Source organism: Mesoplodon densirostris, chromosome 9 (genome assembly GCF_025265405.1).
Source record: "Mesoplodon densirostris isolate mMesDen1 chromosome 9, mMesDen1 primary haplotype, whole genome shotgun sequence".
In the NCBI taxonomy this organism is placed as follows: domain Eukaryota; kingdom Metazoa; phylum Chordata; class Mammalia; order Artiodactyla; family Ziphiidae; genus Mesoplodon; species Mesoplodon densirostris.
Genome location: NC_082669.1, coordinates 66,784,381 through 66,796,684, shown reverse-complemented (window position 1 = coordinate 66,796,684; position 12,304 = coordinate 66,784,381). Strand labels below are relative to the sequence as shown.

At 44.2% G+C, this 12,304-nt stretch overlaps 1 protein-coding gene across 6 annotated transcripts in view; it reads right to left on the bottom strand.

Moving 5' to 3' along the window:
- Positions 1–12,304, bottom strand: part of CHN2 (chimerin 2) — a 340,775-nt gene that overhangs the window by 44,065 nt on the left and 284,406 nt on the right. For 4 of the 6 annotated variants that reach the window (XM_060107857.1, XM_060107860.1, XM_060107859.1 and 1 more), the window contains exon 1: positions 2,098–2,343. In XM_060107857.1, coding sequence (XP_059963840.1) covers positions 2,098–2,343 — 246 coding nt within the window. Of the gene's footprint in view, positions 1–2,097; positions 2,344–12,304 lie in introns of those variants that run through there. The other 2 variants (XM_060107863.1, XM_060107861.1) reach the window with 2 other exon arrangements.

Here is a 12,304-nt window from a genome sequence, read left to right as displayed (position 1 = left end):
TTTCTTCTTTTAATAGCAGTAAGTTAGAAGAGATATTGTTAATAGATATAGTTAATAGATACTGACTTTTAAAGCAAACATTTAAAAAGCTGTTGGTGTTTTTTAGTGAGAAATAATTAATATAGTTCATGTTAGCAACAGAACTATTTAAGATAGTAAGATTCAACTAACTTTTTGTTTTAAATGTGTTTATGTCCCATGCAGAGATCTAAAATTTAAAAAGACTGAAATTAGTTTTGAAACTATCAGTCAACTAAATACACTTGGGTATTTTTCACACAAACTCAGACGAGTATCTACAGAGAGAAGCTAGCCCATGTAAACACATAACTGCGTAGGGCAAAATTCCAATTGTATCTTAAAGCCAAAAGAATCAGAATTTTCAAGAGGAAGGAAAAAAAATGTGCCAGGCCAAGATCCATCCTACCATTCATGGCAGTGCATCTATAGGATGCAAAAAATCAGGGATTTCTGCCAGAAGTCAGAAAAATACTTTCTTAAGGCAAAAAAAAAAAAAAAAAAAAAATTAGGGTAAAGACAGGAAAGAGAAAAAACATAAATTAGGGCTTCCCTGGTGGCGCGGTGGTTGGGAGTCCGCCTGCCAATGCAGGGGACACGGGTTCGTGCCCCGGTCCGAGAAGATCCCACATGCCGCAGAGCGGCTGGGCCCGTGAGCCATGGCCGCTGAGCCTGCACGTCTGGAGCCTGTGCTCCGCAACGGGAGAGGCCACAACAAACAGAGACCCGCGTGCCGCAGGAAAAACAAACAAACATAAATTAGACCTGTCTCTACTCAGTGATGCCCCAAATTAGACCTATCACTATTCAGTGATGAGAGAAATAGCAAAAGCCTTGGCATGGATGAGGACCTATCTAATGCAATTCTTCACCCTCATGCTAAATATGGAGAGCTGAATAAATTCCATGCCTCAGGTCAATTATAGCATGCAAATGCCTGAGCTGCTTGCTTTCTAAAAACAGAAGCAGGGCAAACAGACCGAACTAACACAAATGTATATTTAATAGACACACATCTGTCCGTAGGAAGGATAGGAAAGCAACAGAAGAAACTAGGTCTCCCTGGTCACTTCTGACAAAGGGTTATCTAGTTCCAGTTGTTACTCGGGCTACTGGCCCTAAGGGAAACGAGTCTGTAAAAGAGAATACAATTTACATTTAAGCTGCCCCCGTCTCTTCTTTTCTTCCTGGATCCCTCATCTCCACTCTCTCCAGCTTCCACACTGTCAGCCCATTTGCTGGGGTAAAACCTCTAACGCTGTCCTGTCTCTCCTGCACTCAATGGCATCTCAAGCCAGGCAATTTGGCATCAGAACCTCCTCCCAGAGCTTCTTGGAAAACACATCAGGGCAAAGGAAAGAGGCGTAATTTTCTGACGGCAGGCCGTTTCTGCAACTGCTAGTCTGAAATGAAGATAGCAGTATTTCCAGTTTATAAATTCACATGGGAAAATCCACTTAAACCGCCACCAGCTCTCCATATCTTTTTGTTTGGGCTGGTGAGCAGGACCAAGGCTGTGACCAGAAGGAGACTGGTAAGGCTGCCAGGGTGCCCCCTGCACCCAGAGCACAGACAAAAGCGACTGGATGGTATCTCCTGTCGTCATTTGCTTTCACAGCTGTCTACACATAAACCAAAAGAGTTAGCATCCCCGAAAACAAACGACAAAACACAAAATGTGAAACGGGCAACTGTTTTCACTTGCTCAGAGATAACAATATTCTTTACTGCTACTCCCAGTGGAGAAGGACTGCTTGATATTCACCAGATGATCTCTAAATGCCAAAGATTGGGCATGCTCTGTTTTTCTTTCATCAGACGTGGGAATGTGAAGAGGAAATGGGCCCAGTTCTCCAGAACTAAGCTAACATACATATAGGTGTTTCTAAGCATCAGCATCAAGAAAACTGCTTTCTGAAATCTCCCGTTTGATTTGATTCAAAGCAAGTAACTAAATGTGGAAAGCAGAGGAATTTGCTGTCTCGTTACTTTACAATCAAAGACCAGGTGGAAAACATAAAGCTGGAGCTCTCCAGCTGCCCTTTTATAACAGAAGAAAGCAAGCAGAGGCTCCCTTACCTTAAAGTTGTGTGTCTTCTCATAGTTGAAGTGGTTGTCGTTGTGTGAGAGGGCGGCCCTTCGGACCAGGGAGGAGATCTGTGGACAGGCAAAGAGTTTGAGAGGGGGCCAAAGAAAGCTGCCTTTGACTCCCACCTTCACCCCCAAGGCCACGGCCAGCAGCTCCTGGCGTTTCCTGCCTTGCTTAGGCTTCCGAACCACAGCACACTTTTTCTCATTTTCCAGCCACAGTTCCTCGGAGAACATAGTGCCCGGACCCCAGGTCTTTCTACTTTCCTCTGCGGAGCCTCGGGAAGCTCAGAGCTGTCAGGTTTTTTGAACCGCGGCTAATGTTAGGCAGCAGATTAGAGGCAGCTGTGTCCTGTCTGCAGAGGCCTCGGGCATGTGACCTGGAAGGGCCGCTTTGAGTGATGGAGGGGGCTCTGCATGTGAATAAGGACGGGCCTGTTTTGTTTCGTGCTATTTCTTAAGGCCGACGTGTGCCTGGAACAATAGCACACATTCATGGGCATGGCACCCCCCAGAAGCTGTATCCAGTTAGCCACTGAGGAACCAATGCAGGAGGCAGGGGCAGGCAGCTTTATTCCTCCTGCCACAGCTCATTGCCAAGGAGAGACCTCAAACACTCCTTAGCATATTTCACACACATGCACACACACACACATGCACACACACACACACACACACAACCCCCAACCAGCTCTGATGTTCAAAGCCTGAGGCTGTATCCAATTATTCTGGGGCTCTGAACCCCATCCTGGGCTGAATTCCAGCAGATTAAACCTTTAAACCCTAATGTTTAATCTTATAGGGGATAAAGCCTGCGTCTCTTTTTTTAAAAAAAAATCTGCCCCAGCACTGGAAAGCTTAATTTTTATTCTTATGCACGCATTAAATTAGAACAGTCTGACCACTGAATGAGGCATAAGAGAATGGTATAACATTTCAGCTCTGGTTTCTGCAGTCAAAGTTTCAAAATAAGAGGCAGGATGTCTTGCTCCCATCCTGCCTCTTATTTTGGATACCTCCATCTTCCCCTGACCCAACCACAAACAGCTCCCTCCATACAAAGACAAGGTTCCTTAACTAAAACCAAAACATCATAGTTTTTTTCTTTAAAAAATTTTTTTCCGTGTTAATTCTGTTAGGATCCAAGCTAATGCCCTCCTTGCTCTTAAAAGCATCATCTGTTGGATGGTCTCCCTTGGGACCCTGGTTTTCTGGTCCCAGGTCTCTGCATTAATAGAAGTGAGATGTCTTAGGAGTACTCCTAATCTGTTGGCAAAGTTTAATACAGCTAGTGCCAGACAGTAAGATCAATGCTTTTGGAACTAGAAAACAAGAACATAGATGGTTGGACCATGATGTGGATGGGACTGTCCGTGAATCTCAACCCACCCTCTGTGTGGCCCCATGTTCCAGCGCCTCCAAGCAGCCTTGGGGAGAGTAATAAAAGATCAGCCTTTTCCTTGTGTAATTCTTTATTCCTGGCAATCACTGTCATTCCAACTCGGTTCAGAAGTCCATCCTCTCACTTCATCCTCTTTTTACTTTCAATAATAATAACAGCCAACTTTTACATTGGGCTTTTGAACACATTAACTTAGGTTATGCCAGATGAGATTCAGAATGTGTTAAGTGCACTTACTCATTTACTCTTCTCATGTGTATGTAAGACAAGACTTTTATTCCCATTTTGTGGATGAAGAGATTATGACATCAAGAGGTATCTCAGGGACCTGCAGTTGGTTTAAGCAGCAGAGCCAGGACTAGAGCCCAAAACATCTGCATCCAGCACCCGTGCTTCTGAACCCCATGTCGAAGCGCCTAGGTAAGCAGTGCAGGGCTGCCTCCTTCACTTCGTCTTGCCAAATGCTTTATCTGAAATATTGGTCAAGTCTGGCCTCTCCTTACTATTCTTGCCTCACAATAACTCAGACCCTTGATACCTCTCCAGTCCACCTTATACACAGCTGCACAACGGCTGCCTTAGTCCAGTCACCACTCCACCCCTGCTCAGAAAATGTCAGTGATTCCCCATAGCTTGACTGCGTCCCTAGCATGTAGGTTTTTCATGAGCTCATCTCAATCTATCCGTCTTATTTATTTCCCTATACTCCCTGCCACAAATGCCACAAATCCTCTTCTCCGACATAGTCAACTTCCCACCTTGGTAGTCTGCTCTGTCCTTTAGCATTTTCCAGCATCATTTCCACACCTACGTATCCACCAATGTTCACATTCGAACTCAGATGCCTCCCTCTCCAAAAAGACTTCACCAAACTCCCCACTGTAGGCAAACACTTGCCTCTGGAATCCCATAGTGTTTTCCCCACATTTTTCTTATTGCACTTATCACTTTATTAGAGTGATTTATAACAGGTCTTATGGTCTGCCATATTGAGAATTCCATGTGACATGTTCTATGTCTGGTTCACCTTTGTTTCCTCCTACAAGAGGGTCCAGTAAGATTCCCTGCCATAGTAGCACTAAATAAGCTGTTGAAAGCACTTATACATACAGGAAACCAGAGTTATGGAGGAAGGTTTGCAAAGGTGGTGCATGGAGTGGGGTCTCTTGCCCCATGCATCCCCATGCTTTAGCTTCCAAGGGTGTGAACCTCCAGGGGTCTGCCCTCCTCATGGTCTCCACCACACTCCTTAGCCCTCCTTCCCATCGCCCAGTCCTAAAGGACATCTGCCATGCACAGGGATTGACTGAAAGTGTGGCATGCCTTTCACAGTCTTCCAATACTTAGCCTAAAGGCAAAAGGACAGAGAGGAGGAATAAGGGTCCCTTTCCCAAACTTCACTGCTAGCAAATCAAGACAGACCTTTTGATCACGAGTCATTCTGTGTAAGAAGATATTCTGTGATCCAAACTAGACTAAGTATATGGATATATAGTTTTGGAATCTGATAAAATAATTCTTTAAATGGAAAGTGGGCAAAAGGGGTCTCCTTTACCTTTTGGTGTGTGGGTGGTTGAATACAAGAAGATTTAATATTTTTTGTGTGTCTGTGCCTTTACTTATAACAAGTAATTTTTATGTCTGACAGTGATTTCTTTTTCAGATATTTGTTCAATAGAATTTACCCAAACACAAGACACATTCAGATATGTGAACAGACACTGTTCACTCACTTAAGATGCGTCTTTATAGGGAACTGTTAAGTGTTAGCATTTGAGCAAGCATTATTGTGAGAAGTGTGGAGGACCCCAGATCACCTCTTATTAAAGGAAAAATGATGACAAAAGTCTCTTGGTAAAAACTTCCCTCTTAAACAGCCCTCCACACACAGAGCTCTTCTTATCCAAGCTCCTCCAGGACTGAGGCTGGGTTTCTTTTATATCCTCACAAAGTCTAACACATGTTGTCTATACACAGAGACAGGCTGGCAGTCTTTTTCGAACAAAAATTTCTATCTGACGTATTTTTATTCATATATTCATTAGATGAAACACATGTCCCTACATGCCCCGTTTAAATCAGGGATTGTCCACCTGGAACTACTGACATTTGGGGCTGGATAATTCTTAGTTGTGGAGGAGCTGTCCTGTGCATTGTAGGATAGGTAGCAGCATCCCTGACCTCCACCCATTAGATGCCAGTCGCATCCCCCAATTGTGACATCACAGACCTTTCCAGACACTGCCAAATTTCTCCTGAGGCAAAACTGCCCCCAGTTGAGAATACCGGGGTTAGATTAATAACACAAATATTTACAGCATGCTTCCTCTGTGCCAGGTATTATGCTAAGCAAATGCTTATATTGCTCATATGCTTAAGTGCATATGTTGGCTTATTTAAGAGTTATAACCCTCTGAGGTAGGAACTGTTACAGTTACCCCCACTTTGAGAGGAAATGGGAACTGAGGGTTTAAGTGATTTGCCCAAGGTCACACAGCTGGCAAATGGTAGAGCTGAGATTAGAACCTGGGCACAACTGACTAGGTCTATGCTTCCCCCCCCCGGCCCCGCAAGAATAAGTTTATTTTGTGTGTGTGTGATAAAATATGCATAACATAAAATTTACCATTTTAACAATTTAAAAGTGTATAATTCAGCAATTCAGTGGCATTACGTACATTCACAAAGTTCTGCAATCATTCCCACTATCTAGTTCCAGAACATTTCCATCACCCCAAATGAAACCTTTTACCCAATTAAGCAGTCACTCAGCATTCCCCTTTCCCTCCAGCCTCTGGCAATGGCTAATCTGCTTTCTCTGTGGATTTGCCTATTCTGAATATTTCATGTAAATGCAATCATGCAATCTATGGTCTCTTGTGCCTGGTTTCTTTCAGTTAGCTTGTTTTCGAGATGCATCCATGCTGTAGCATCTATCAGTACTTTATTACTTTTTATTGCTTAATAATAATCCATTGTATGGATGTGCCACATTTTGTTTATCCATTCTCCAGCTGATGTACATTTGGGTTGTTTTCACCTTTTGGCTATTGTGAATAGTGCTGCTAAGAATATTCTTGAACAAACTTTTGTTTGAACACCTGTGCCAGTTCTTTTGAGTATAACAGTAAATCTATGCTTTTAACCACCCTCTAAACTACCTCTCATCCAAATAAAGTTCACATTTTAAAATATTCAGGAATTAAATGCCAGAATTACTCTCTACCCCATTGTTAACCTGTTAACAACTCACAGGGCTGGTGCTCCCTGGTCTGGTTTTTAAAGAGGAGACTTTTTTTCTCCCTGAGTCCTCTGCCAAAGCAGCCATGACTTAAGATACTTCTGGAAGTAGGTGGGGCTATAAATAAATGGTGACATAAGCTCACCACTTCCCTTTTCCTTTTTTATAAATAAGGGTTGGATTCTATTTTCTATGCATGGCATCTCACTCTTCTTTGTCTCTATGATTAGGATCCTGGATCCAAGAAAGAATCAGGTAACGAGAAGGCAGTGGAAGTTTGTCAGATGAAGACAAGGAAGCACGAATGGGTCACTGGGCAGGAAAACATAGGGAAACGAAGCCTGTTGGGGTGCATGTGTACGTATAAAGTGCCCAGGATGGTGCAAGAAAGGAAACCCTTCTCTCTTCTCTGACTTTAGTAATCTAGTCATCTTAAATCCATAGGGGACCTCAGAAGCTCATCTGATCAAAGGCCCCTTCTCCACCTGGCTTCAGGCAGACCCACGTCTTGGTCTCTGGGGACCACAACAGTCTGCCTTTTTAGTACCAATTTATAGAAAAGGTGATTTATCATCCACCTGCAATCCTTCCATAGACTTCAAGTAAATTCCTGTGGTACATTTTAAGGAGGGCTTTTTGAAAGTGTCATCATCAACCCCAAGACAGTCTCTCCCCACTATTCCAATCCCAGTCCTAGTCCTCCTGGGGCCCCTCTCCCTTCCATCTCTTGAGTCTGAGTCCCCCCTTGGGTGTTGAAAGCCTGAGCTATACCCCTGCTACCAATACTACCCTGTAGATGTAGGCATCTGCTGCCTTGTGGCAGTATATGAAATGAAAATCAATATTACCGATGCTGGTGAGGGTGTCATGAGGACAGCTCGCCAGCAGACTGGTGGTGTTTTTAAGAAGTGGCCCATTGCTGGGGAAGAAAGTTGGCAATGTATCAAATGCCTCATGTGCATTGATCCAATGATTCTATTTCTAGGATTCTCTTAAGGAGGTCTTCAGACAAAGAATTAATAGGTAGATAGATAAATATTCATCATCATAATAACAAGAAATGAGAAAAGGCCTAAACATCCATGACAGGGGAAAGGTTAAATACATTATGGTATAAACATGTAATGTTTATACGTTAGGTAGACACTAACAAAGATTAAAATCACTTTTAGTGATGAAGGGATATGCCCCTGATATAATGTTAGGTGAGAAGGAGGCTCTTGAACCATGATTTCAGTTTTGTAAGTAGATGCATGCAGAAAATATCAGAAGAAAAAACACCAAAATATCTCCAACACGCCAAACAATTGGGGAGGGGGCAACAGTTCTCTCTAGGTGGAGAAATTTTAATTGACATTTATTTTCTTCTTTATTCTTTCATGTATATTTTGAGCCCCCTACAGTGATTATGTTCTGGTTCTGTTATATAAAAATACAGATTTTTTTTTTTTTTTTTTGCAGCACGTGGGCCTCTCACTGCTGTGGCCTCTCCCATTACGGAGCACGGGCTCTGGACGCGCAGGCCCAGTGGCCATGGCTCACAGGCCCAGCCACTCCGCAGCATGCGGGATCCTCCCGGACCGGGGCACAAACCCATGTCCCCTGCATCGGCAGGTGGACTCTCAACCACTGCGCCACCAGGGAAGCCCCCAAAATACAGATTTTTAAAAAGTATATTATAAAGACTTTGTTAGCTTTCGTGTGCACAGATGATAGACTAACATCATAGTTAACCTTTGAGCTCACCTAATCCCACCTACTCTTTTTACAGCTGAAGAGACTGAGGGTCAGAGAAGTTCAATGATTTGCACCTCCCTCCCCTCATCACAGAGCTATTCTACAACTAGATCTAGAACCAGGTCCAGACTCCAGGTTCTCTTGCCTGCAACCTTCGACAGAGTGTGCTTCTCACACTTAGGTGGATCTCAGGACCCCCAGAGGTCTGGTTCAAACACAGACTGCTGGGCCCTAGTTCCAGGGTTACCGGCTCAGCCAGTGTGAGATCAGGCCTAAGAATCTGCCTGAGAAAAGTTCCCGGCTGACGCTGATGTTGCTGCTCCAGGGACCACACTTTGAGGACCTGTTTTGTGCTTTCCTCTGTACCTGTGGGTCTCAGCCTCACCTGATCATTAGAATCACCTGGGGAACACAAATGACCAAACAAACAAAAGCCACGTTCACGCTCCACCTAAGACCAATGAAATCCAAATTTCTGGGGATGGGTCTATGCTTAAAAAAAAAAAAAAATCCCCCAGGGGATTCAAATGTGCTCCTAACATTGAAAACCACTGCACTAATCTGAAGCGCTTCAATTCAGGGGGATTATCAGAGAAGAGGGAAGTATGAATGGAGTAAATGCTATTGAAAACCACCCCACCATAGGAATCAACACCTTTCCAAACACAGAATGTGAAAATGCTTCTATTCACGCCCACCCCTCCCCCACCTCCCATCATGCCACTTAGAACTCCATAGACTCTTTTTTTTTTTCTTTTTTACAAAATGCCAGCATACCCCCGACCCACCCCCGCTCAACGACTACAGGCACAGGCTTTAGGGATGTCAACTGAGGGACAGGATTGGGAACTGGAGTGGCCAGTTACCCAGAGGGTCTGGTTGGGCCTGTGGCAACGGCGTAATCATAAGGGTGCCCTTGGGCTTCTGGTCTCACCTGAGGAAGGAGGCACCGACATGTGTCTACAATGCTGCACAACAGGCGGAGGATGATACCAAAAGGCCCCTCCATAGACTCTTAAAGGCAAAAATCCACACCATGGCCTATAGGGGCCTGCGTGGTCCAGCCCCTGCCACCTTCCCAGCCTCACCCTCCACCCTTTCTTCCCACCACCTTAAGAATATATAACCCTGACCTAGCAGTACAATTTTTAAATTATTACCTACGACCCTCCCCAGACTGCTAACTTTATGAGAGCAGATACTGTGTGTGCTCAGGTCACAGTTAAAACCCCAGTGTCATACCTCAAACGTGGCACAAAGTAGGTGCTTGCTAAATTTTGCTGAATGAATGTCCATGGCTATAAGATATCTTGAAGTCAAAGTACCACTATAGAGGTCTATTATCATCACTACCTATTCATCTCGTCAATTTACTCTTTTGAGTATCTGATATAAAATCCAGGGGCCATGCCCTTTGGGGTTTTCTTTTGGCCAAGCTATCAGATTTTTGGTATCACAAGAAGGGGTACTGGAAACAGGGGGTCTCTGCCCCAGGGTGAGGCCCTAAGGGTCACAACCAAGTTCAGGACTAGAATAATATTAAAAGTACCATTGTATATTTGTGGACTATATTATATTATATGGTATCTCTGTAACCAAGCAGAACCCTAGGGGCCTTTCCAGGACAGACCCCGCCCCCCCACCATGTCCTCTGCCTGCCTCTTGTTTGTAGAAAAGATGTAGTCTCCAAGGCTTCCCCTGAGTCACACCAAAAAAGCCTGGCTCAAGAATTAATGATTGAAAGGATGTGAACATGTAGTGACAAAAATAGCAGTTGGGCTAGGAGAACTGGAAACAATTTAAACAGTAAATCGGCCATATGGCAGTCACAGAATCTTTAGTTCCTCCCAGAAGGACACAGGTAACAGTATCTGATGTACATTCCTGAGTCACTTTACAGATACTAAAGCCCCTACAAAATGAAAGAAGTTAACTACATGATGACCATGAGCATGTAGCCCCCAGTCCGGCTGGAGGGTGAGGACTGATAATGTTAACCCCTGTGACACTGCTCTGTTACCTCACCATCAAACAATTAGAGAAATGTGCACGAGCTGATCATATACCCTGCAATATCCCTCCCTCACCTTGCCTTTAAAAATGCTTCTCTGGGGCCTCCCTGGTGGCGCAAGTGGTTGAGAGTCCGCCTGCCGATGCAGGGGATACGGGTTCGTGCCCCGGTCTGGGAGGATCCCATATGCCGCGGAGCGGCTGGGCCCGTGAGCCATGGCCGCTGAGCCTGCGCGTCCGGAGCCTGTGCTCCGCAACGGGGGAGGCCACAACAGTGAGAGGCCCGCATACCGCAAAAAAAAAAAAAAAAAAAAAAAAATGCTTCTCTGAAACCCACTGGGGAGTTTGGGCCTCTCGAGCACTAGCTGCCCTGGACTCCTTGTCTGGTGCCTTACAATAAATGCTGCACTTTCCTTCACCACAACCTGGCGTCAGTAGGTTGGCTTTACAGCGCGTGGGTGAGTGGACCCAAGTTTGGTTCGGTAACATCTCTATTCTATGAGGAAGGTACAGCGGGAATCATTATTCTCATTTTTACAGATGAAGAAACCGAGTTCCTAACGGGTGTGTCCTGGGGAATGGAATCAGGTCTCCTGATTTTCTTCCTTTTTTTTTTTTTTTTAAGTTTTTTTGATGTGGACCATTTTTAGAGTCTTTATTGAATTTGCCACAATACTGCTTCTGTTTTATGTTTTGGTTTTTGGTGGCAGGCATGTGGGGATCTTAGCTCCCTGACCAGGGATAGAACCTGCACCCCCTGCATTGGAAGGTGAAGTCCCAACCACTGGACCACCAGGGAAGTCCCTCTCCTGATTTTCTTCCCATGGAAATCCCTGGCCCTCCCGTCGCAGCAGATCAGCAGTGGAAACCTCTCACAGCTGACATGGGGCTCATTCCTCCTCTCTTTTCCTAGAGGACTTACTACAAACTTTTAAAATGGGGCCCCCACCAAGTTCTTCTACTAGCTATACCTCCAGTGACTAGCATGAGGCCAACGCTAGCTCTCATGAAAGTTTTGTCTCATGAAAATAAACAGACCCACTTTTTTGCAGTCTATTTTTCTTGCCTTCCATCAAAATGACTTCTAATTTTAAAAGGTTGCTTTTATTTTCTTGCTTAGGCCATCAGTGTATTTCCCACACATCTATCTGAGGTTCTGGGGTTGAGTGATGAGTCTGAACTGCATATTATTTCCTCAAAGCTACAAAATGTGAAATCCAGCCCAGATTCAGAGACACCCAGCAATATGCTGCAGTCACTCATTCCGCCCAGAATGCTGGTAAGAAATCTGTTTTTTCCTTTTGTTTTCACTCTCTCTGGGTCATACTTAAATATTTTTAATTGCTGGATATTGGTATATTAAACGTATGCTTACTACTTATTATTTCAGTATTTGAAATACACACCCGTGTGTGTGTGTGTGTGTTTGATTGATTGATTGATTGATTGATTGAGAGAGAGAGAGAGAGAGAGAGAGAGAGAGAGAGATGGAGAGAATGCTTATGAGAGGACAGTGGATAGAGGCGCACGGAGATTTTCACTCTGGTTTTTGCTGTGGCATCCTACATCTGGTTCTCTATTCTTGTTTGCAAGTGAAAAAACTAGAAATACTAAGTGAAAAAGCCCAAATCCCAAATCGCTGAATGATAATCAAAGTGGTAGTTTTCTTTTATCAACACTACTAAGCCCAGCCTGTTTGATCCTATGAACTCTGAACATTTCCCCAATACTGCCAAATCTCTGTTGCTTTGCCTAAGAACTGCCCCATTAGTGTTTGCTATACTCTTTGCTTGTGGTTTTCAGTCCTG